We start from the raw sequence: 22,230 nt of genomic DNA on the forward strand, positions 1-22,230 counted from the left end.
GTCCCATGCTTGAGGAAAAATGCTATGCTATTGATGTAGTTGATGTGATTTGTCATGATAACTTGCCCCTAACTCTTATGAAAGATCCTTTGGAGGCCGTTCTTTGTCTTGAATCTTCTACAGGTGATGCTAGCATTTGGAAGACTGAAATTGATGCTATTGAACAAGCTCTTTGTAATGAAGAGCTTAGTCACAGCAAGAGCAAGAGAGTGCAGAGGTTAGTTCGGCCTGTATGCAAAGTTGAGGTAAAGAAGCCCGAACTAAAACCTCTCCCTTCCCATCTTAAGTATGTCTTTCTTGATGAGCAAGAGCTCCATCCTGTTATCGTCAGCACTACACTCAATGATGCCCAACTTTCCCAACTTTTGGATGTTCTGAAAACTCATAAGAAGGCCATTGGGTATAGTGTTGATGATTTGAAAGGTATTAGTCCCGACTTTTGCATGCATAGGATTCATTTAGAAGAAGATCACAAGCCTTGTATTCAACCACAAAGGCGCTTAAACCCTAACATGCAAGAAGTCGTGAAAAGTGAGGTATTGAAACTACTTGACGCAGGCATTATTTTTCCTATTGCTGCATCTAAGTGGGTAAGTCCTGTGCAAGTGGTTCCAAAAAAAGGTGGGATGACTGTTGTTAAAAATGATAAAAATGAATTAATTCCCACTAGAACTGTCACTGGTTGGCGCATGTGCATTGATCATTGGAGACTGAATTTAGCTACTCATAAGGATCATTTCCCTCTCCTCTTCATTGATCAGATGCTTGAAAGGTTAGCTTGTCATAAATATTTTTGTTATTTGGATGGTTATTCTGGATTCTTCCAAATTCCCATTCATCCTGATGACCAAGAGAAGACAACATTCACTTGTCCTTATGGTACTTTTGCATATCGTAGAATGCCATTTGGGTTATGTAATGCACCAGCTACTTTCCAGCGTTGCATGATGAGCATTTTCTCTCATTTCATAGAGTCTATCATGGAAGTTTTTATGGATGACTTTAGTGTGTATGGTAGTTCTTTTGAATCTTGTTTGGCTAATCTCACTAAAGTTTTGAAAAGATGTGAAGAATGTAATTTGGTTTTAAATTGGGAGAAGTGTCACTTTATGGTGACTGAGGGTGTGGTTCTTGGCCACATTATTTCTGATAAGGGCATACAGGTAGATCGAGCCAAGGTACAGGTGATTGAGCAATTACCACCACTAGTCAATGTGAAAGGGGTAAGGAGTTTTCTTGGCCATGCGGGGTTTTACCGCCGCTTTATTCAAGATTTTGCTAAACCACTAACCCAACTTCTTCTTAAAGATGCACCTTTTGACTTTACTGAGGAATGTGCTGAGTCTTTTAACAGGATAAAGCAAGCTCTCATAACCGCACCCATCATTCGCCCTCCCACTTGGGAACTCCCATTCGAGATTATGTGCGATGCAAGTGATTTTGCGGTTGGAGCTGTGCTCGGTCAAAGAAAGGACAAGGTCTTGCATGCCATTTATTATGCTAGCAAGACTTTGGATGAGGCTCAGGTCAACTACGCCACCACTGAGAAGGAACTTTTAGCTGTTATTTATGCCTTAGAAAAATTTAGATCATATCTTCTTGGTTCCAAGGTTATTGTGTATACTAACCATGCAGCTTTAAAGTACCTTCTTGCTAAGAAGGAAGCCAAACCAAGGCTTATTAGGTGGATTCTCTTACTTCAGGAGTTCGATATTGAGATTCGTGATAAGAAAGGAGCAGAGAATGTAGTTGCAGACCACCTGTCTAGAATCAGGTATGATGATGGTAAGATCTCCTCCTCTATTGATGATTCATTTCCTGATGATCAGTTGTTTGCAGTCACATCACAGGGTCCGTGGTTTGCGGATTATGCTAACTATGTGGTAGGCGGCATTTTGCCTCCTGATTTGTCCTACCAATAAAAGAAAAGGTTCTTGCATCATGTTAGATATTATTTTTGGGATGATCCTTTTCTTTTCCGTGAGTGTGCAGATGGAATTTATCGCAGGTGCATTCCTGAGTGGGAAGTCCACGGGATCCTCCAGCGCTGCCACAGCTCACCCTATGGGGGACATCATGGGCCAGATAAAACTGTTCGCAAGCTGAATGAGTCTGGTTTCTTTTGGCCCACGATGTTCAAAGATGCTCAGTCTTTTGTTATGTCATGTGATTCTTGCCAGAGGACCGGCAACATTTCGAGGCGGCATGAGATGCCCCAAACTGGTATTCTTGAGGTCGAAATTTTTGACGTTTGGGGTGTCGATTATATGGGACCTTTCCCATCTTCTAATGGCAATTGCTACATTTTGGTCGCTGTCGACTGTGTCTCTAAGTGGGTTGAAGCAATCGCATCTCCCACCAATGATTCTAAAGTGGTCATCCGGTTTCTAAGCAAGGTCATATTTCCGAGATTTGGGGTTCCCAGAGCTCTCATTAGTGATGGTGGTTCGCATTTTCATGAACGAAAGTTAGATTCTCTTCTCAAGAAGTATGGAGTTTATCATCGTACTGGACTTGCATATCATCCCCAAACAAGCGGTCAAGTTGAGATTTCCAACCGCGAGATCAAATCTATACTGGAAAAAGTAGTTGCAAAGTCTAGGAAAGATTAGAGTATTAAGCTTGATGACACGCTTTGGGCCTACAGAACAGCTTTCAAAACACCTATTGGCACTTCCCCATACCGACTTGTGTACGGAAAATCCTGTCATCTTCCCGTCGAGTTAGAGTACAAAGCTCATTGGGCAATTCGCGAGCTTAACATGGATAACAAGTTGGCGGGGGAGAAGAGGCTTCTTCAACTTAATGAGTTGGATGAGTTTCGATTGTCCGCCTATGACAGTGCTCAGATTTACAAGGAGAAAACTAAGAAATGACATGATAAGAAGATCCTCCCAAGAGAGTTTGCAAAAGGAGATAAGGTGTTATTGTTCAATTCTCGACTCAAGCTCTTTCCCAGAAGGCTATAGTCTAGATGGTCCGGTCCTTTTTTGGTTACTAATGTGAATAAGTTCGGCTTCGTGGAATTGAAAAATAAGAAAGGTGATGTTTTCAAGGTCAATGGACAACGTTTAAAGCTTTACCATGAAGGAAATGTTGTTGGAACGATGGAAGTTATCCACCTTCATCCTTCTTCCCCCTATTAAGTTGGTCGAACAAGAGGGTCGTGCGGGACCTTAAAAAAAAACCAGCACTTGTTGGGAGGTAACCCGATTGGAGAGTTCACATCAGTCTAGTACCCACCCGGGTGCGTGATAGTTTCAAAAAAAAAAAGAGAAGAAAAAGAGAAAAACAAAATACCCGGACCCGCCCGGTTCTTAGATGCCCCGCCCGGGTTTCACTAAAAAAGAAGAAGAAAAAGAGAAAAACAACATACCCGGACCCGCCCGGTTCTCAGACCCCTTGCCCGGGTTTTGCACACCCCACCCGCACGGGTATTCCCTCACCCGCCCGTGTCCGCTCAACTCCCCCACCGTATATATTTTTTTTTCTCCTTTCTTTCTTTCTTTCCTTTCCCTCATTCACACTTCACTCACCACTTCACCTTCTTCCTCCATCAATTTCTCTCTCTTCCTCCATTACTCTCAACTTTCCTAAATCTCTTTCCTCAAATTCTCCATTTTTCCTTCATCAAAAATACCTAAAAATTTCACCATCCTCTTCCTCTTCTCATTCTCTTTCCCATTCACTACTTCTTTTTCATCAATTTCACCCATTTCTTCAAATCTCAATCTTTACACATTTCTCTTTTTATTTTTAATTTTCACCCTCCAACTACATTAGCCCAATTCCTACAACTTTTTTCTTATCCATTCTTTTGTTCTCCTCATCCACCCATCAATTTCCAAAAAAAAAAAAAAAAAAATGGGAGTGCAATGGCAAGCAAGCGGGCACGAGCTTCGGGGTCTACCTCACAACCTATAGTTCCAGCCATTGAGCGCGATGAGGATTTTCCCGATGTTATTTTCTGCAATGAGGATCAACGACAAAAGTTTCAACATCTCAAAGGGCGCATTGTGTCATCTAAGTGGATCGATCGTTCGGCACTCGAACGATTAGGTATTCTCGAACCCACCCGTGATTTATTTGTTTCTCTTGGATTGTCTACTCTGTTTAATGCATGTCATAACACTCATGAGCATCTTACACTAGAATTTGTGAGTTCATTGTGGGAAGATGTTAGTGATAGGAGCAAACCTAAGTTGCGGTTTCGGCTGCATAACCGGAATTTTTCCTTAACCATTTCGCAATTAGCTAAATGTTTTGGCCTCCCTACGGAAGGAGATTTGCGAATACCCCAAGGAGGTGAGGCATGTGAATTATTTCGTCGTTTAACTGGACTGACCAATGTTAACACATCACACATGCATATTAATCAAGTTCATCATCCATGTGTGCGTGTGTGTTTAAAATTCTTCAGTACTTGTCTGTTTGGTCGAGCCGACCCTCACTCTGCTCGTAGTTTGGATTTAAACATTTTGGCTAAGTATTTCTTGGCGGGACATACAGATATCAATATTAACATTCCTATTTTCCTTTGGAAACACCTATTATCCATTTCCCGCCATGCACTTTCTTCGAGCCAGGATGTTGTTATTGGGGGTTTGGTCACTCGCATCGCGACTAAATTTCAAATTCCTGATGATGCGGTTGTTCGTGCTGATTGTTTATTGTCTTTACAGCACCTTTGTCAATGTGGTTATTTGGTGGAGGGTAGTCAGGGGGGTTTTCGGTGGAAAATTCATTCCCGTCCCCCCTTTTATATTGATATGCCGACAGAGGATTTACCATCTTTGGAGCCCAACCGGGCTCATTACTTATTTCCTGCGGCTTTCCCTACTGAGTCCTCTGGAGCTCGTACGGGACCTCCGCTGGGACCATCTCCGGTGGCTCCCCAAGGGTACTCCCCTTTTGAACAGCTCATGATCGATAATTTCAATGCTATGCAATTGTCTCAGCAGCAAATGGCCGCCCAATAGACCTCTTTGGACACTCGATTCACTCACTTCGAGCTCCAATCTCATGCTGCCTTTCGACCACTGCTTGACTACCATCATCAGCAAGGTCATTTTCATGCCGACGTTCAGTATCCTGATTGGTATTCTCCCCCTCCTACCTATCAGGATGATGACGATGATGATGAGCTGCAGGATAATGACTTTGACCCCTTGGGTTAGTAGGCTCTTACCGCCCTCTCAAACTCTGAGGACAGTGCTTGATTTAGCTTGGGGGGGATCTTGATTGTTGCTTTGGCTTACTCTCTTGTATATATTCTACTGCTTTTAGTGTAGTTATTTTGGTCGGAGTTGGTTGTTTCTCTCCTTTTTTTTGCAGGTTCTTTTGCAAGTCACACTTTGGATAACGTGATGATCTTCTATACTTCAGCCTGCATTAGGAAGTTAATTGGTGAGATCTTCCCAACTCTTTTCATAATTTAGCTTTGAGTGTTTTTATTGCTTTCTTAGGATTGTTGCATGGTTTGTACCACTCATTAGGAGTGGGAGTTTACATGTGACCAAAAATATTGTATTTCTTTCTTAGTTGTAATGTATTTCTTTCTCCCTCGATGCCCCTTTGGATCTTTTTTGACAAGTATGTTTCCCTGTGCCCTATGGTTCAAATTTTTAACACTTGTGATTGCTGAGACTGGTCATTGTAGACTTTTGGGTTCTTTTTCCGATTCCTTAGTATTATTGAAACTTGTGTTTTTGAGCATTATTATCTATTGTTTGGAACAAGGAAGAGTTTACCTTGTAAAGATTTGGACTTTGATTTCTATCTCACTATTTTCTTCTTGAGCGATTAGTTCCTAGTGTAACACTGATCTCCATTTTAGCTTGGTACTGGTCTTGTTAGCTATGTAATTGCATGATGAGCATGATAGAAGGCCCTCATTTGCTAGAAGCCGTGCAAAATTGTTTTCAAAGTCATGATTTGCCATTTGATCCTTTATTTTATTTGCCATTTGATCCTTTATTTTAAGCCCTACATTTTCTTTCATAACTAACCGCATTATAAACCTTTTGACCCTATTTGATCAACCCAAGTCTAGTTTGGGGGAGCAATTGGTTGGTTAGTGGGCGGTATATATTCTGTCATTTGGCTCACATTTACGTGCATGGAGTACTTGAGTTAGGTTGATTATTTCCTCATTGTTGGAGTGTGCTTATCTAGTTTGTCATGTATCATCATCTTCTTCATTGTTCATATTCATTCAAAAAAAAAGAGAAAATAAAAAGAGGAGAAAAACCCTCTTGGTTTGAAAAAAAAAAAGGAAAAATTTGTCTCACATCTTTTATTTTATTGTACATTTTCGCCTTTGCAAGTTGTAAATCTCTTATCGTTTGATGATGATACGACGGTGCTTTCCATTAGTTGGGTTTGTTCGGTAGTTATGAGTTGAAGTTATTTGGAGTTGTTTTAGCCTCATCTTTAGGCTACGTTACTTTTTAGATTATACTCCCCCAAAATAGACTTTCAGCTCGCATATTTTCAAATCGAATCCTACCTTTGACCCAAACCCCATTACAAGCTCAATAAAGACCTTCTTGATAATCATGCAGTTATATGTGCTTCCTCGATTTAATATCTTGCCAAGATTTAAGAGTATGTGATGCATTTCGAGTCGACTTCTATAGGTCGAGTGATATTATTTCCCTTTTAAACTCATGAGTGTTGTTGAGATGGGAGGGTGCCTTATTAGCATTTTAGGCTACAAAAATTCATTCATATGCACATCTTTTGCATACTTGTGGGCGGAGAGAGATCGAGTACATTTTATACTCGCCACAGATAGAGGAGTGTCTTCCTTGATTTCTCGTTATTCCTTAGTGATAAGGCTTGAATTCGCTTGTATGATATTTTACTCTTGGATTGGTATTAAATTATTTGAATGCTTTGATTGAGAGGATGTGATCACAAGTGTTTTGCGATGTTGCTTTTATAGGGTGAAGCATACTTTGATTCTTAGAACCTTGTCTTGTTGCTTGAGGACAAGCAAAGGTTCGGCTCGGGGGAGTTTGATGTGTGTATTTTATATATTATTTTCTACCATGCCCCCATTGTATTTTCATAGCATTTCTCGCGTATTTTGCTCAATTTTCTATTGGTTTTTATGCTTGGTTGGAGTGTTTGTTTCTTATCTATTTTGTAGGTACAAAGCTCTAATTATGCTAGGAATCGACTCTTGGAGCGAGATTTCCAAGTTGGAAGGTCATAAGCTACTCAAAGGTCATTTTTGTGCTGATCAGGTCTCATACCCGGGTGGGTTTCCTCATACCCGGCCGGCTGAGCCTCTCATACCCGGGTGGGTTTCCACATACCCGACCGGGTTTGCACTTGATACTTAGAAGAATTTGAAGACGCTATTTGGAAGAAAAAGTTGCCACACGCACCTGGCCGGGTTTCCACATACCCGGCCGGGTGGGCCTCTCATACCCGGGCGGGTTTCCACATACCCGGCCGGGTGAGATTCTCATACCCGGGTGGATTTTCACATACCCGGCCAGGCTTCCATTGAAGATTAAAATGCTCTGCTGCGTACCCGGGCGGGTTTCCCACATACCCGGCCGGGTTTACTCCTAAACTTAGAAACTTTTTGATCTTTGACATTTAGTTATGCCTCGCACCCGCCCGGGTTTCCACATACCCGGCCGGGTCCTGCAGTTATTTTTTTAGTAACTTCCCGTATCCTCCGATCTCTTTGGAGGAGGATATAAATAGCTCTTGAGGGGAATTTCTAGGACAGTTTTTTTTCTCTGTTTTTGAGGGTTTGGTATCAAGGATTTCTCATATTACTTGTCATGGGGGATTGTTAATCAACACTTGAACATTGTAATTCTAATTATATTGAAGGTATTAGTTTCAATTCCAATCTCTTGTTCTTGTTTATCATTATTATTTTTGAAAGTTTTCTTCTCCATTAAATTTGAATTTGATTTCCTCCATGAATTTAATTGTTGAATCTCTAGTTAGTTTTAATATGCTTAGTGAGTAGTTTTATTTCTAGGGTTTGGTGAAACTATGCAAAAGGTCATGATTCTTGTTTGATTTTAGGATTTAAATTTGGTTTGTTTAGGCGATTCAATTGATGGGTTTTTAGATTGACTGCATGTTTGGCCAATTTGCAAGTTTTATTCGCTCAATTCTATAAGCGAGAGTTGCGAGTTTGAGTGAACGATTTCCTTTCTTGAACAATTAAGCTTTAATCGCGATAGCTTGTTTTATTGTTTAATTGTCGAATTTGTTTGCGAGAGCAACATCTTCCTTCGCCTTTATTCATTCCTATCCCAATTGTTGTTCATAAATCATGATCAATGCATAGTGAATCCTTTTAGCCCTAGGTTTTTAAGTATTGAATTCTATTCATCTCTTGTTTTTGCGTTTTACTTAGATAAACAAAAATCCAACATTTGATTGTTAGCAATAGTGAACTTGGTTCAAATTGTGACTTTATTTGTCCTTCCACAGTGGTTCGACCCTACTTTCCCAACTATACTAGTTAGGTGACTTAGGAATTATTTTTAGTAGTAAAACGACCTATCAATACATCACGGGATGTCTTCATCGACATCCATAACTTTGTCCTCATCTTGTTAGAGCATCACGATGATCAAGTAACTCGTAAAGCCATGTCTGCAACAGTGTCAAACTTCCCACGTTGATCAAGTAACCATACTTGGAAGCCGTACCTAGTTGGCGATATAAGTATGCCAAACTAATCGTTACCTATGAACCTCATCTTTTTCCTTATCCACATCAAATATAGGGTGAGGACTCATCCTTGTTCGTGTCTTATCGACTAGCAGTGTTGATCCCACGATAGCCATATAATAGGTTGTCTATAGCATATGCTCAGAAGGTCACTAATGTTGATGCTCCCACTAGTAAACATCCCCATCCTGTGGAGCTCACTTATTGACTCCTCGAATAGCCCTCCAAGAGCAAGAGCCATGTCTACTCAAAAGGGTTCTTCCACAACGAACCACCAATACACATGTCAAGTATGCGTTGCACGTCGTGTAACATAGTAGTTCTCTCCTCCCAAGGCATATGAAAAGTTTTGGTATTCGGTTGTGACTTCTAAACAAAAGTGGATATTAATGCACAATCAATGCATTGATGCAAAATACAAGGCGATTGGCCCAAAAAGTATCAGACAACTCATCAAAAAAATCTCTTAGTGCCTCCACAGTCTTCTTTCTAGCACGACACTCCATAATCCAACGTCTATGCTCACTACTCTCGTAAATAACTCTGGTTATGTGCCCTAGGCAACAACTTAACATTCGTACACCCAATTTGTTGTGGTGTAGTAATCACCCTATCCTTGTTGGCAACCTGCCTTCGTCTCATAATTCAGGGAGCACGTACATGCTTTCTGGTGGGGCATCAGGACCGCCAATGATCAGCCCGTGTGAAAACAAATTTGCCCCTCTATGTCCGAACAATTGTCCCATCTATAGGTTGTCCTACAGACCCCTAGAAGTCACTATGTCTCTCATTCTCATCGCTCGACCTCGAGTAATTACATACGTTGATAGGGTCATAAATAGGTGTACGCAACTGTTTCAAGGTGCTTGACCGCTAAGTCTGACTATGTTTGACTGCCTGCTTCTGCCTAGCACGACGAGCAGACCCACTAATACCACTCTTATAAGGGTTCCCTTTAAGAATCATAGGTCTAGAACTGTTGTTAGCAATAAACCCCTTGAGAAAGTTTTGCCTCTATCATGAATACCAGTCATATTAGTACATAATTTAATAATTACTATTAATAATTACCAATTAATTCATGCAAAAAAAATACTAATAAATAAACATTAAAAAATACAAAAGAAAAAATAAATACAAAAAAAAGATAATATATAGTGGCACAAAACGCGCTATTTGGCTTAGGTCATGTTTTGTGCGACTAGTACTTTTTTTTAATTTATATTGACGAAAATTCCATTAAAATTTACCTCAAATTGTCGTTTTTGTAGTGAATTGAGAGTTCCTAAGCTTTTAATTACAAAAGGTTTCGATGTAATTGTTAGTGATATTTAGAGAGTATAATGTTTTAGAGTGGTGTGAAGATACTTATAAGGAAATGTGAGGTAGGACATTTTTATAATTTTATTAAAAAAGGTAGTGACTCAATGAAAAAGGTGGCGACATTAAAGAAGTGGGAAGAAAAAATCGACCCTTTTTTGGGTCATATGATTTTTTGGGTTCATGATTCTTGAAGATGTATAAATAAAAATTTAGGTTCTTGTTCTTAACGACATTGACCAGCTAAACTAAAAAAAAGTTGACAGGTCAACCTGCTGATTTCAAATCTAGTCATCTTTGGGTTACAGATCAAAATTTCAAAATTATGACCTACTAATTAACGATCGAACTTTAGATCAAATTAAATTTTGACAAGTCTACCTGCCATTGCAAACATACAAACATAGGGACATATTTCAGTAAAAAGGTATGATGAGTTAAATAAAAGGGTCTTAAAGTGGACATAAAAACCTCAAACAAAAAACCTTAAAAATGATATAGAAGTATGTATTAACAACTTGTATACCACAAGTTGCCACCTAAGTATGAATTTTCGGAAAATTGTTGTGGTGATGACAAATAGAAAAACTCATTCCTGCTTTAATGTATTGTGTGCTTTAAATCACACAAAAGAACGAAATAAAGCAATTTACCATAATCTCCTCAAAAAACAACCCTAAATCCAAATGAGGTCAAGTCATAAGGCCATAGTAGGAATATATCTTTTTATTTTTTTTCACTAATACTCTCAATACTTATTAGTTCCTAAATGCTATTTTGAATTGTGCACTTAAGGTTAATCTACACAATACGCCATAACAATAGCATTAAAACAAATTTATTAATTACATTAGTCCCACCCATTCTTGACTTTCATGCTAGTATGTCTACTCTAACAACGACTATAATTCTCACAAAACAAAAAGTAGCAGTATAATGTTTGAAAAAGCTACCAACTACCAATAGCAAGAAAAGGAGGAACATTTTGGAGGTACATTAGTGTAAGAAATAATAAATCCCCACTATGATAATGTAATAAATAATTAAGTACCAATAATTGAAACATTACAATAGTAACATTCACTAATGTTGAATCAATACACAATTTCACCTAGCAAAACCAACAAAATTTCTTAAATTTACCATCAAACTAGAGCTATTTAGTTGCCTACAACATCTTTTGATTCTTTAATTTCATCAATATGATCATTCTCAATCCTTAAATCAAGACCATTAAAGAGCCATGTAACACGAATTTGTTTACTAATCAGACGAACAGCAAAATATGGAACATTAAATCGCTTTCTCCGATTAGGCTTAGAATTCTTGTTACAATGTATGAACAATAAGCAATCCATCAAACTTTCCTTAGCCAAACCTATCATGTCATAAGCTTGTGATCTTCTCCAAAGGCTTTTACTATGTTGTTTACCTTTACTTGATAAACATATTGCTCTTGTTGTATCACTAATAACATTTTTTGGGTTATTAAGAAGCAAATAACATTGAGCTCTATTACTATACAAAACAATCCTCTCTTTTGTATACTTTAAAGGGCATAAATCTAAAGCTTTTGTGTAGTTTAGCAAACCACCTTCAATATCTCCTACCCAAAATAGCTTATTCCCTTCTTTCTTCATTTGGGTTGCTAAAGACTTCCTCTCTATAATCTCCTCTTCATTCATTAATTTCTCCTTTTTCCTCTTTTCAACTTTGATATCCCAAATTTCATCCAATAACCTATTAGTTTCTTCACTTAATCTCAACTTCCCATACTTAATCTTCCCATAATCTTGCAATAAAACTTGTGTAATCATCTCCCCAACCCTTTTTCTCCCTTGAACACTACGAATTTCGACCAAATCTTTGAGATAAACAACCACATGATCAATAACCTTGTATCTTGTATCTAGATCTTTAAGCATTAGCAATAGACATTCAATTGCCATGTATTGCCAATCGTCCGATGATCTAGTTGTATTGCCAAGGCCTAAAATGACTTCTTTTGAATTTGCAATACTAGCTCTCCCTATATTTGTATGACACAAACTTCTTATAAGACCTATACCACAAGGAGAGCTTTTGTTTACTAATCCACCCCACATTCCACTTAAATCCTTAAGTAAAATTGGATTACAAATCATGTTTAGGCCTCTTTTTCTCTTAACAAAGCAATCTAATAGAGAAATAGACCAACATTGTGATTGACTAGCCCATTCCTCTGCTTTTCTATTTTCTAACTCTAGCTCTTTAACCCCTCTTGTAAGAAGATCACAATGATACTTTAACCTGTCTTTTTCCCCTTTTCTTATGAAGTTTTCATATACAACTTTTAAGCAATTTGAAGCCATTTGTATTGATAATTCCACAATCACTTCTTCATAATCAATGAGCTTCTTGAATGATATATCATGGCTTGCAATATGCCCTAATGCTCGAACCGCGACTCGTTGCTCAACCCAACTTAGTTTTCCTCTTAGAAGCTCTAATAATGGTGGAATCACACCACACTTTGTCACTTTCAAAGCAAATTTGGGGTTGTTCATGGTGTATGAACCTATAATATGAGCTGCATAATAGGGTATGTAGATGTTTTGGTCTTTAAGAAGCCAATCTTTTTGATTGATACCTTTGAGAATAAAGTTGGCCATGCATTGGAAAATTCCTAAGGAAGGAAATTCCGGATCATTTGGTTGGTTCATGGCTAAATTCCATAGACTACTTAGTACCAAAACTTGTTCTTGGTCATCTGTGAAGGGCATTTCTTTGAAGCATTTGGCAAGTTTTGTTCTTCTAATAAGAGGATTTGGTTCATTCATGGCACAAAAAAAACAATAGGGTTTTGTGCATGATTGTGCTTGTGGCTTCATTTCTAAAACTTTTATTTGAATTTTGGGATGTATTTTTTAGTGTAGAAGGTATGGTTATAACTTATATGATGGAGTAATTGCGCTTAGAAACTACATGTATTATTAGTATTAGTATTTTAAAATGTTAGTTAAAGATTGGATTAAATTAGTAGGCTCTATGCAATTGGAAATGTGATCCCCACACTCAAAAGTGTTATAGACTAATAGTTAGCTTGAGAATATTGAACAAACTTAATCATGTAGGCAAATGGTTTGACTCAACCATACCTAAATGTTTAGCTAATCTTGTATAAGACCATCTAATAATTAAAGGGGCTATATTTAGTTCATTTTTGTAATTGATCACTTTGAAGTTATAAGTGATCATTTAATGTACATGAAACTGGTCAAGAATTTGTGTTACATGTTCACAATTTTTTAGATGAGACAGTCTCACCATATAGACGCTCTTCATATATGGGCTGAATAGCCCAACTAATACAACTATTAGCATATAAGCTCCTTATTTTAAGGTCATCTCACGAAAAGACTCATTTTTCACAAAAGTAGATCTTAAATGTTTGGTGATGTTTATACCAATTCTCCACTACTTGAGCCCTTTTTTGGCCTTTGCAATAAGAAAACCCTCAACCAAATCCAACCCAAAAGTCCACCACATATTCATTTTTAGTATTTAGTTTATGTTGCATTATTTAGTTTTAGCGTAATATTAGAGTATATAATATATTATTTAACTAATAAATAACAAAAGTCAACTAAAACTACATAAAAAATGATTTACCAACAAAATGATATTTTATTGCATTTCTTAGAAGTAAAATTTACAAGTCTTCAAAACTTGACTTTCAAAGTACTTGTATCATGAGTGTTTATGATGAGTTCCATTGTGTTAAGTCCATATGCAACACAACATCGAGAATTGCGTCATTTTTCCTACCAATCACAACTCACAAGGCTCACATCAAAGCTTGTCTCGAGAGAAATATGGCTGCATGCCAAGATTGGCAAACTTTCATATTATTTTAAATTATTTTTAGTTTTAGAAAGGGACCCACCATTTTAATTTAATTTTATTTAAATATTTTAATTTTATTTTAATTTCATTTGCATGATTTAATTTATTTTTTCTATATTTATTATCAAATATCCATTTTTTTCCTAAAAACATCTCACTTTTAATATGATTTTAAATCAAAAGAAGAGCTGTTACAAAAATAGTTAAAATTAAAGCCTAAATAATGGGGCCAAATTTGTGAATTGATTACTTTTTAATCAAACCAAAGCAAAGTTAACTTTTATTTAGCAACTTTAAACTAAATATATTGTGAAATTATATCTAAGTTAGGCAGTTCTACTTGTAGTTATTCCATCTGTCTAACATAAGTGTTAATGGTTCACAGCGGGGGATTTAAATCCATATTTTAAGCACATCTAATTTCGAGATTAGGAGTAAACCCATGATTAAGGAAGAATGTTTCTCACTAATTAAAGATATGATTTAATGCAGAGCACCAAAATCTATGTTTAACAATTGACTAATAAGAAATTCATCATGGGCCACACTGTATTTATAGAAGTCCAAATACTTGCTCAATACGTGAAGGCAAACTCTCTATGATACTCTTTAACTCTAACTATTCGTTTGGTTATTTGTTAGTACGAATTATAATAAAAAGATTTTGTAATAATTTAACTAATTGTAAAGAACAAAATTTGATTCATTGCTGAAGCAGCTAGACATAAAAAACTTGTGGGTGTAAGTTGGTCTTAAAAAAGAAAAAGGGATCAACTAGTTCTACTGTTGGGCTGAACAAAGTTTGGTCTAAACTGTAAATTAAATCGGAATTTTAGTATTTTATCTGGTCTACGGTCTAAATGGTCTGCTCTGATTTTTTCTCAAAATAAATTACGGTTTACAGTATGGTTTTGATTTTTTACCAGACCAAACGACAAACCGTAATATGGTTTTAAATCATAATTTTTTGTTTAAAAAAAAAGTTGCTACCAAAATAGTTCAAGATGTAGTTATTTTTATATAGTAATATATACTTGAATAATGTTAATGTTATCAACTATTACAAATTATTAAATTTAGTGATTGTAGGTGCGAAATATTTGCACAAAAACATGTATTAATTTAGATAAAATTATAAAAATAAAAAATCATAGACCAAACTAGACCAGAACGTTGTAAAACGGTTTGGTCTGGTCCGATGATTTAAACGGTTCAACCTGTTGTGAAAAATTTTTAAACTGAAAATTTTATTTTGGTCTGATTTTAGTGTTAGACCAGATCAAACCAGAGCACCCCTACTCCTGCTTACTAGGTAGCAAAGAGGGTTTACTCAAGTTGAAGAGTAGATTTTCAAAGAATTATTTAATGGTGGTGAAGCACTCTTCAACAATAACTTTGCCAGCTCTAGTTACTAAGGAGGATATTAGGCCTGGTAAAAGCTAATCTGACTTACTAATCCAATCGAAATTTAATTGGATTTGAATTAAAATTTTTGCGCTAATTAATTACATGCATTTGAATCAACCTTATTAGTTTATTAAAAGCTGTTAGGTTAAGGTTAAATTCCAAAAACATGAAATAATCTTGTATAACTAATTTAATAATACTCCGTTAGTTAATTTTGAGCCAAATCAATTCGTATAATCCAAACTTAATTCATTTAATATTATCATAGTTTTCATAGTAAATATAAAATAAAAAACTCATAAACTAAAGTTTAAAATTGGGACCTAAAGAATAAGAAGTAAATGTTAATTAAAAGTTCTAAAATGAAAGAAAAAAAAAACTCTAAATGGGTTAATTAGAACGAAATTAGGTTGACCTTAAACTGTTATAGATCAAGTCAAGGTTGTAATTTTTGACCCATTTAACTAAACAAGTTAAGTTTAATTCAATGAGTTTTCGACTTATTTATATATGAACCGAACACATTTCTGACCCAATCTGGCCTACAGCATATTAAGCTACATTAATTGTATGTCAAGATCACTTTCCTTCATGGAGAGTTAGTAAAGGAGATTTACGCTAAGCAACCGAAAGGCATTCAAGTTATAGGTCAGGAAAGCCATGTGCGTTGTTTAAAAAATCGATGTATGGGTTAAAACAATCAACAAGAAATTTGACACATTCATGATCACACATGACTTTACAAAAAGCTCTTATGATAGTGTGTATATAAGAACGAGCAAATATCCTGGTGTTCATCCCCCCTCTTGTTGTTGTTCCCATCTCTAACATAGTCTACAATTGGTATCAGAGCCCTGTTTCCATTTGATCAGGGAACCCTGTGGGCAATATCCTGGTGTTCCTAGAGATGTCGATAATGAACGAGCGAATGGAAGAAGGGTACTCTACTCAAAGGCCACCCATGTTTGATGGAAAATTCTACACATATTGGAAGAATCGGATGGAGATCTTCATCAAAGCCGAAAATTATCAAGTTTGGAGAGTCATCGAAATTGGAGACTTTGAGGTAACTACTACAAACTCCAATAACAAAATTATTCCCAAACCTATAACCGAATTTGAAAAAGAAGATTTTCAGAAAATGGAAATTAATGCTCTTGCCATCAAGTTACTTCACTGTGGTCTTGGACCAAATGAGCATAAGCAAATAATGGGTTGCAAAACTGCCAAACAGATTTGGGACCTACTGGCAGTTACCCATGAAGGTTAAGTGAAGTAAAACGTTCCAAGATAGATTTGTTGATGTCTAAGTATGAGCGGTTTGTTATGGAACCAAGAGAAAACATCCAAGAGATGTAAACTAGGTTTACTAACATTAACGAACTTGTCTCTCTTGGAAGACTTATTCCCACCAATGATCATGTTAGGAATACTAAGGAGTCTTCCTCAAGATAAACGCTGGAGAGCCAAGGTCATTGCCATCCAGGAATCCAAAGATTTCACGAAGTACAACCTGGAAGAGCTGGCTAGTTCCTTAATAACACAAGAATTGCATTTGGGAACAGCTGACGGTTCCAGAAACAAGGGACAGGCTCTAACAGCAGCAGATCAAGATAAATCAGAATGTGATGAGGAAGAGGTTGCCATGCTGGTACGAAATTTCAAGTTCTTCAGGAACAACAGGTATTCCAATCAAAGAAATAGCAAGGAAAGAAGAACAACCAATACAAAATCCAACCTTGAATGCCACAAGTGCAAAAGTACCGAGCACTTCATCAAAGATTGCCCTATATGGAAAAATGAGAAGGGAAAAGGAAAGGCAAGGGACACAGGAAGACTACAAAGCAAAGGAAATCTCAACAAAACCGACTTTCAAAGCCATGATAGCTGCATGGGGAGAATCCAAGAGTGATGCTGAGACCGAAAACCCCAAAGAAGAAGAAACAACTAATTTATGTCTCATGGCCTCACATGAAAGCAAGGATGAGAAATCCAAAGAAAACGGGTAAAGTCTTCAAACACATTTTCAAACCATTCGTTTAGATTAAAAAGATATAAATTAATAGAGTTGCTTATGGAGACACAAGATAATTGAAAAATGTAACGATAAATGTCTCCAATTGGAAAAAGACCTTAAGCTATGTAAAGACCATATCCTACATAAATACCTTTAGAACTGATGTCCAAAACAGATTTTTCAATTTGTTGGATCAAAATACAATTCTAAAGGAAACAATTGAAAGAGTGAAAAAAGAAAATATTATTCATAATGTTGAATTGACACAATACAAATTATTAGACTTGAATAAGGATTTGAATGATGCATCTATTAAGGAAATTTAAGAGGAAAAGGGAAAATAAAAAATGTTCCCAATTGGATTCAAAATGCTAAAAGTAGAAATTCAGAAAGCCTAAATTATTTTAAGAATAATAAGAAGAAAAAGGTCTATGTTAATCTCCCAAGTAATAAAGTCTATTCCGTCTGCGGAAAAACTGGACATCTGAAAATCCAGTGTACCAAAAGGGAACAGCATACTGTCTCCAACAGAGATTATGTTGATAGCATTTGAATTAAGAAAGTTGAATCATGTAAAATCGACAAGGAATCCAAGAAAGACTGTGACAAAGGTAACTCTGTAAACTTCACTTCTGAAAGATGCATTATTTCTAGGAGTGACACAGGAGACACTGTTCTGGAAGGAATTCGAAAAGGGAACACCCACGTTGTGGACCTCAACACTGTTCCCAAATCGAATCTGACTTCTCTCAGTGTCATAGAAGATGACCCTCTTCTTTGGCATAAACGTCTAGGTCTTGCTAGCTTTACTTTAATTAATTCATTAAGATCAAAAAACCTAGTAAGAGGATTGCCGTCTATGAAATTTCTAAAGGATGAAACTTGTGATCCTTGTGCCAAAGGAAAACAAATAAGGTCGTCCTTTAAACCAAAGAATGTAGTGACCACTTCTAAACCGCAAGCCGTAGTGGCAAAAGATATGTATTTGTTATTGTTGATGATTATAGTAGATTTACATAGACTTTATTTTTAGTAAGCAAAGATGAAGCTTTTAATGAGTTTGTTTGTTTCGCTAACATAATACAAAAATCTAGTAATAATCAAGTTATTCACAGAAAGTCTGATCATGGTAAAGAATTTGAAAATTCAAGCTTTATGAATTATTGCAATGAACATGGAATAAGTCATAATTTTTCGGCACTTAGAACACCACAACAAAATGGTGTGGTAGAAAGAAAAAATAGAACATTAGAGGAAATGGCTAGAACCATGTTAATTGCTAGTAGTCTACCTAGAAATTTTTGGGCCGAGGCTGTCAATACTGCATGCTATATTTTAAATCGTGTACTAATAAGACCTATCACTTGTAAGACACCCTATGAATTATTTAAAGGTGTAAAACCAAATATTTCCTATTTTCATGTGTTTGGATGTAAATGTTTTGTTCATGTTAATGAAAAACGAAATATACGAAAGTTTGATGAAAGAAGTGATGAAGCAGTATTTCTTGGCTATTCATCTCACAGTAAGGCCTACAGAGTTTACAAAAAAAGAACTATGTGCGTAGAAGAATCCGTTCACATTATTTTTGATGAAACTAACTTTGTGACAAGTGAATAGGATTCAAATGATTTTAAAATAGGTCTTGCAAATTTGGAAGATGAAATGAAACAACAAGATACAAGATCATAAAACAACAGGAGAACAACAGAATCAAGATCAAATCGATGTACCAGACAATACAGAACAGCTAGTGAATGAGGACCAGCTAACTGTTCTCGGTCCAGCTGTTCCCAGAAATGAGCAAACTGATCCAGCTGAAAATGAGCAGAATGACCCAGAGCCTACAACTGTTCCCACAAGAGAATTTTTGCCTAAACCTTGGAGATATAAAAAATTTCATCCTTCACATCCTCACCTTCTCTTACAGCTTCCCCCTTACTTACTTCTTCCCCCTGTTCCCTTGGAAAACAAGCTTCTGCCCTTTCAGTGGCAGAGCGAACAGGCTCCTGACCAATCTTTTTCAAGTAAATCCTCCTCCTTTTCTTTCAGTGCCTCCTCTTCTTTCTGTGCCTCCTCTTCTTTGTCAGAATTAACATTAACCTGCTCATGTGCATTCTCAAGGATCCCATTGTCCGCATTCTCAAGGATCCCATTGTCATTTAATTTCAAGTGCAAATTATTAAGACATTTCGCACCTATTTTATTATTAGGACCCATTGGAAAATGTAGACCATCAAGAGGGACGCTAAACTTCCTAAATATCCATGTCAATAAACCTCCATACCCAACCAAATACTTCTTCTCAATACAGTCACTTAAATGAGAGATCATTAGAGAAGGAAAATTAATCTTAATGTGATTAGCCATACAATAAATCAGGGTAACATCACGTAAGTTTACCTCACTACGTTTAGAGTTGCGTGGTAAGATAAATCTACGGGCTATGTTGTAAAGCAGTTTATGTAGTGGGGACAGCACATTGTGACTAATTTTTCCTTTCTTTTCATGAATTCCCAAGAACTTCAGTACGGTCTTCTCATTTATTCCAGAAAAAAACAATTTTCGAACCAACGTGATAAGTATCAAAACCAACGGCTGGCACTCCAAACCATTCTCCTAACATTAAACTATTAAATTCATTCTTTATCTCCTTGACCATACTTGAACAAACACCATTATCAATCGAAAAATTCAAAATAAATTCTCGCATTAAGTCAGGGTAAATGGGGTTACAACAGTATTCTGTTATCAGTGTTTCCCAGTATTGATGTTGTAAAATGGCATGAATTGAGGAAAGGGAGTGGATTCATACCAGTATTTGTCTAGACCAAAACCCACGGTCATTTCAGGGTTGATTTCTGGGTTGAAGAAGACGAAGCGAGATTGAATGTGAGAGATTTACGGTTTGCCTGTTGGTAAAGTTGGAGTGATGAAGTGAGGGGTTATGACGTGAGGGTAGGCGTGTATATTGATGATGAAGTGACGGTTACCAAAAGGTTGCACTACACATTATTAAATTTTGCATGTGTGAACAATGTGTGTGAAAAGGAGGTTAATAACGGTTTTTCGAAGCATTATGATGATCCGGCTCCCACTTTTTAATTAATTTGCGTTAAACATCCATTAAAAGAAATTGTTAGAATAAAAAAATAAAGAAATTAAAAATATGAAATATTTTATAAAAAATAAAAAATTTATGCTGCTTTAGTTCGATCGATTTAAGCATGCAAACATGAAAGCATTCATAACACTTACTTTTAAATAACTGCGTACCTGATCCTTTCAATAATTGATTTTTCAATTAAGATTTTGTGGATGATTTGACTCTTTCAATTTTCATTTAGCCTTGAGGAGAATGCTTGTCATATACTTTAGTGTAGCTTAATCATGCCAAGTTCTAATCTCATTTTTTCATATTGTTCCCTTGGAAGTGGTTTGATCATAATGTCAGCTATTTGCTCGTTAGTATTTACATGCTTGACAATAATATTTTTATTTTCAACATTGTCCTTAAGAAAATGATGTCTTATGTGGATATGTTTTACTCTTGAATGATGCACTGGATCTTTAGATATGCAGATGGCACTGGTATTATCACAATAAATAGGAATACATTCAAACTTAATACCAAAATCTATTAGCTGTTGTTTTATCCAAAGCATTTGGGAACAACAAGTTGCTGCTGCTACATATTCTGCTTCAGCGGTAGATAATGCAATAGAGTTTTGTTTCTTGGAACACCACGATACTAAACATGAGCCAAGAAATTGTACCATACTTGAAGTGCTTTTCCTGTTCACAAGATCTCCTGCATAATCTGCATCACTAAAACCTTTCAAGTCATAGACATCACTTTTAGGATAAAATAGGGACAAGTCATCTGTTCCCTTCAAGTATCTCACAATTCTTTTTACTGCTGTATGATGTGATTCTTTAGGGTTTAATTGAAATCTAGCACATAAACCAACACTGAAGGAAATATCGGTTCTACTTGCAGTTAGATATAATAAAGAGCCAATCATGCCTCGATACATAGTTTGGTCAACATCGATACCATTTGAATCTTCATCTAGTGTAACATTAGTAGCCATAGGTGTATGGCTAGTTTTAGCATTATTCAAATCATATTTCTTGAGAAGTTCTTTTATATATTTTTGTTGATGAATAAATGTTGGACGACCTCTTGAGTTTTAATGATGACTACACTTTATTTAAGCAAATATTTTTGTAAAAATTGTGTGCAGGTTAATATCCGATCTCGACTATAATCGTTGATAGCACCCATGACTTGGTCTATGGAAATGTACATGTCAAAAGGATCTAAAAGATGTTTGAAGAAGTATATCGCTTGGGAAGTAAAATGGAGACAGAAGGTCTACTGTTTTCAAGTTGGATGTTCTAACAAAATTGGAAATTAGAGACAGCGCACTGTTCCTGAACTGGAGTCAGCTTACGTCTACTGAAAATTCTGATTATTATTTTTTAAATATTATTTATAGTTGATGTATTAATTAAAGTTAATTTGTTGCAATAATAAATTATTAAAGTTAATTGGCAAAATATTTTCTAAAATATCTAATGTGTGATTTTCTAAATATAAGCCTTTAATTTAGGATCTATGTTTAGTAAATGTCTAAATTTAGCTAAGAAGGAACAGTAGCTGATTTTAAGGGATCCTTAGCTATTATTAGCTAAATATAACCGTCCCTAATATTAGTAATAGGTAACCATCCCTATTATTAGCTAAATTAAACCGTATCTAAATTTAGCTAAAGTAAACCGTGGTTATTATTGGAAAAAAGAACTGCAGCTAATTTTAGTATATGGAAACTGCTGCTAAAGGGAACAATATCTATTATTAGTATCTGGGAACAGCGGTTATTATT

General features: G+C 36.2%; 1 protein-coding gene across 1 annotated transcript; it reads right to left on the minus strand.

Annotated features, from left to right (window-relative positions):
- Positions 1 to 9,585: 9,585 nt before the first annotated feature.
- On the minus strand, positions 9,586 to 12,902 carry LOC130824151 (uncharacterized). The gene is made up of 3 exons (XM_057689041.1): positions 11,205 to 12,902; positions 11,084 to 11,143; positions 9,586 to 9,726 (listed from the first exon to the last, which is right to left on the minus strand). Exons 1-3 carry the CDS (start codon positions 12,900 to 12,902, stop codon positions 9,586 to 9,588), a joined length of 1,899 nt encoding a protein of 632 aa, XP_057545024.1.
- Between the last annotated feature and the right edge of the window lie 9,328 nt (positions 12,903 to 22,230).

Source organism: Amaranthus tricolor, chromosome 9, assembly GCF_026212465.1.
Source record: "Amaranthus tricolor cultivar Red isolate AtriRed21 chromosome 9, ASM2621246v1, whole genome shotgun sequence".
Classification (NCBI taxonomy): Eukaryota; Viridiplantae; Streptophyta; class Magnoliopsida; order Caryophyllales; family Amaranthaceae; genus Amaranthus; species Amaranthus tricolor.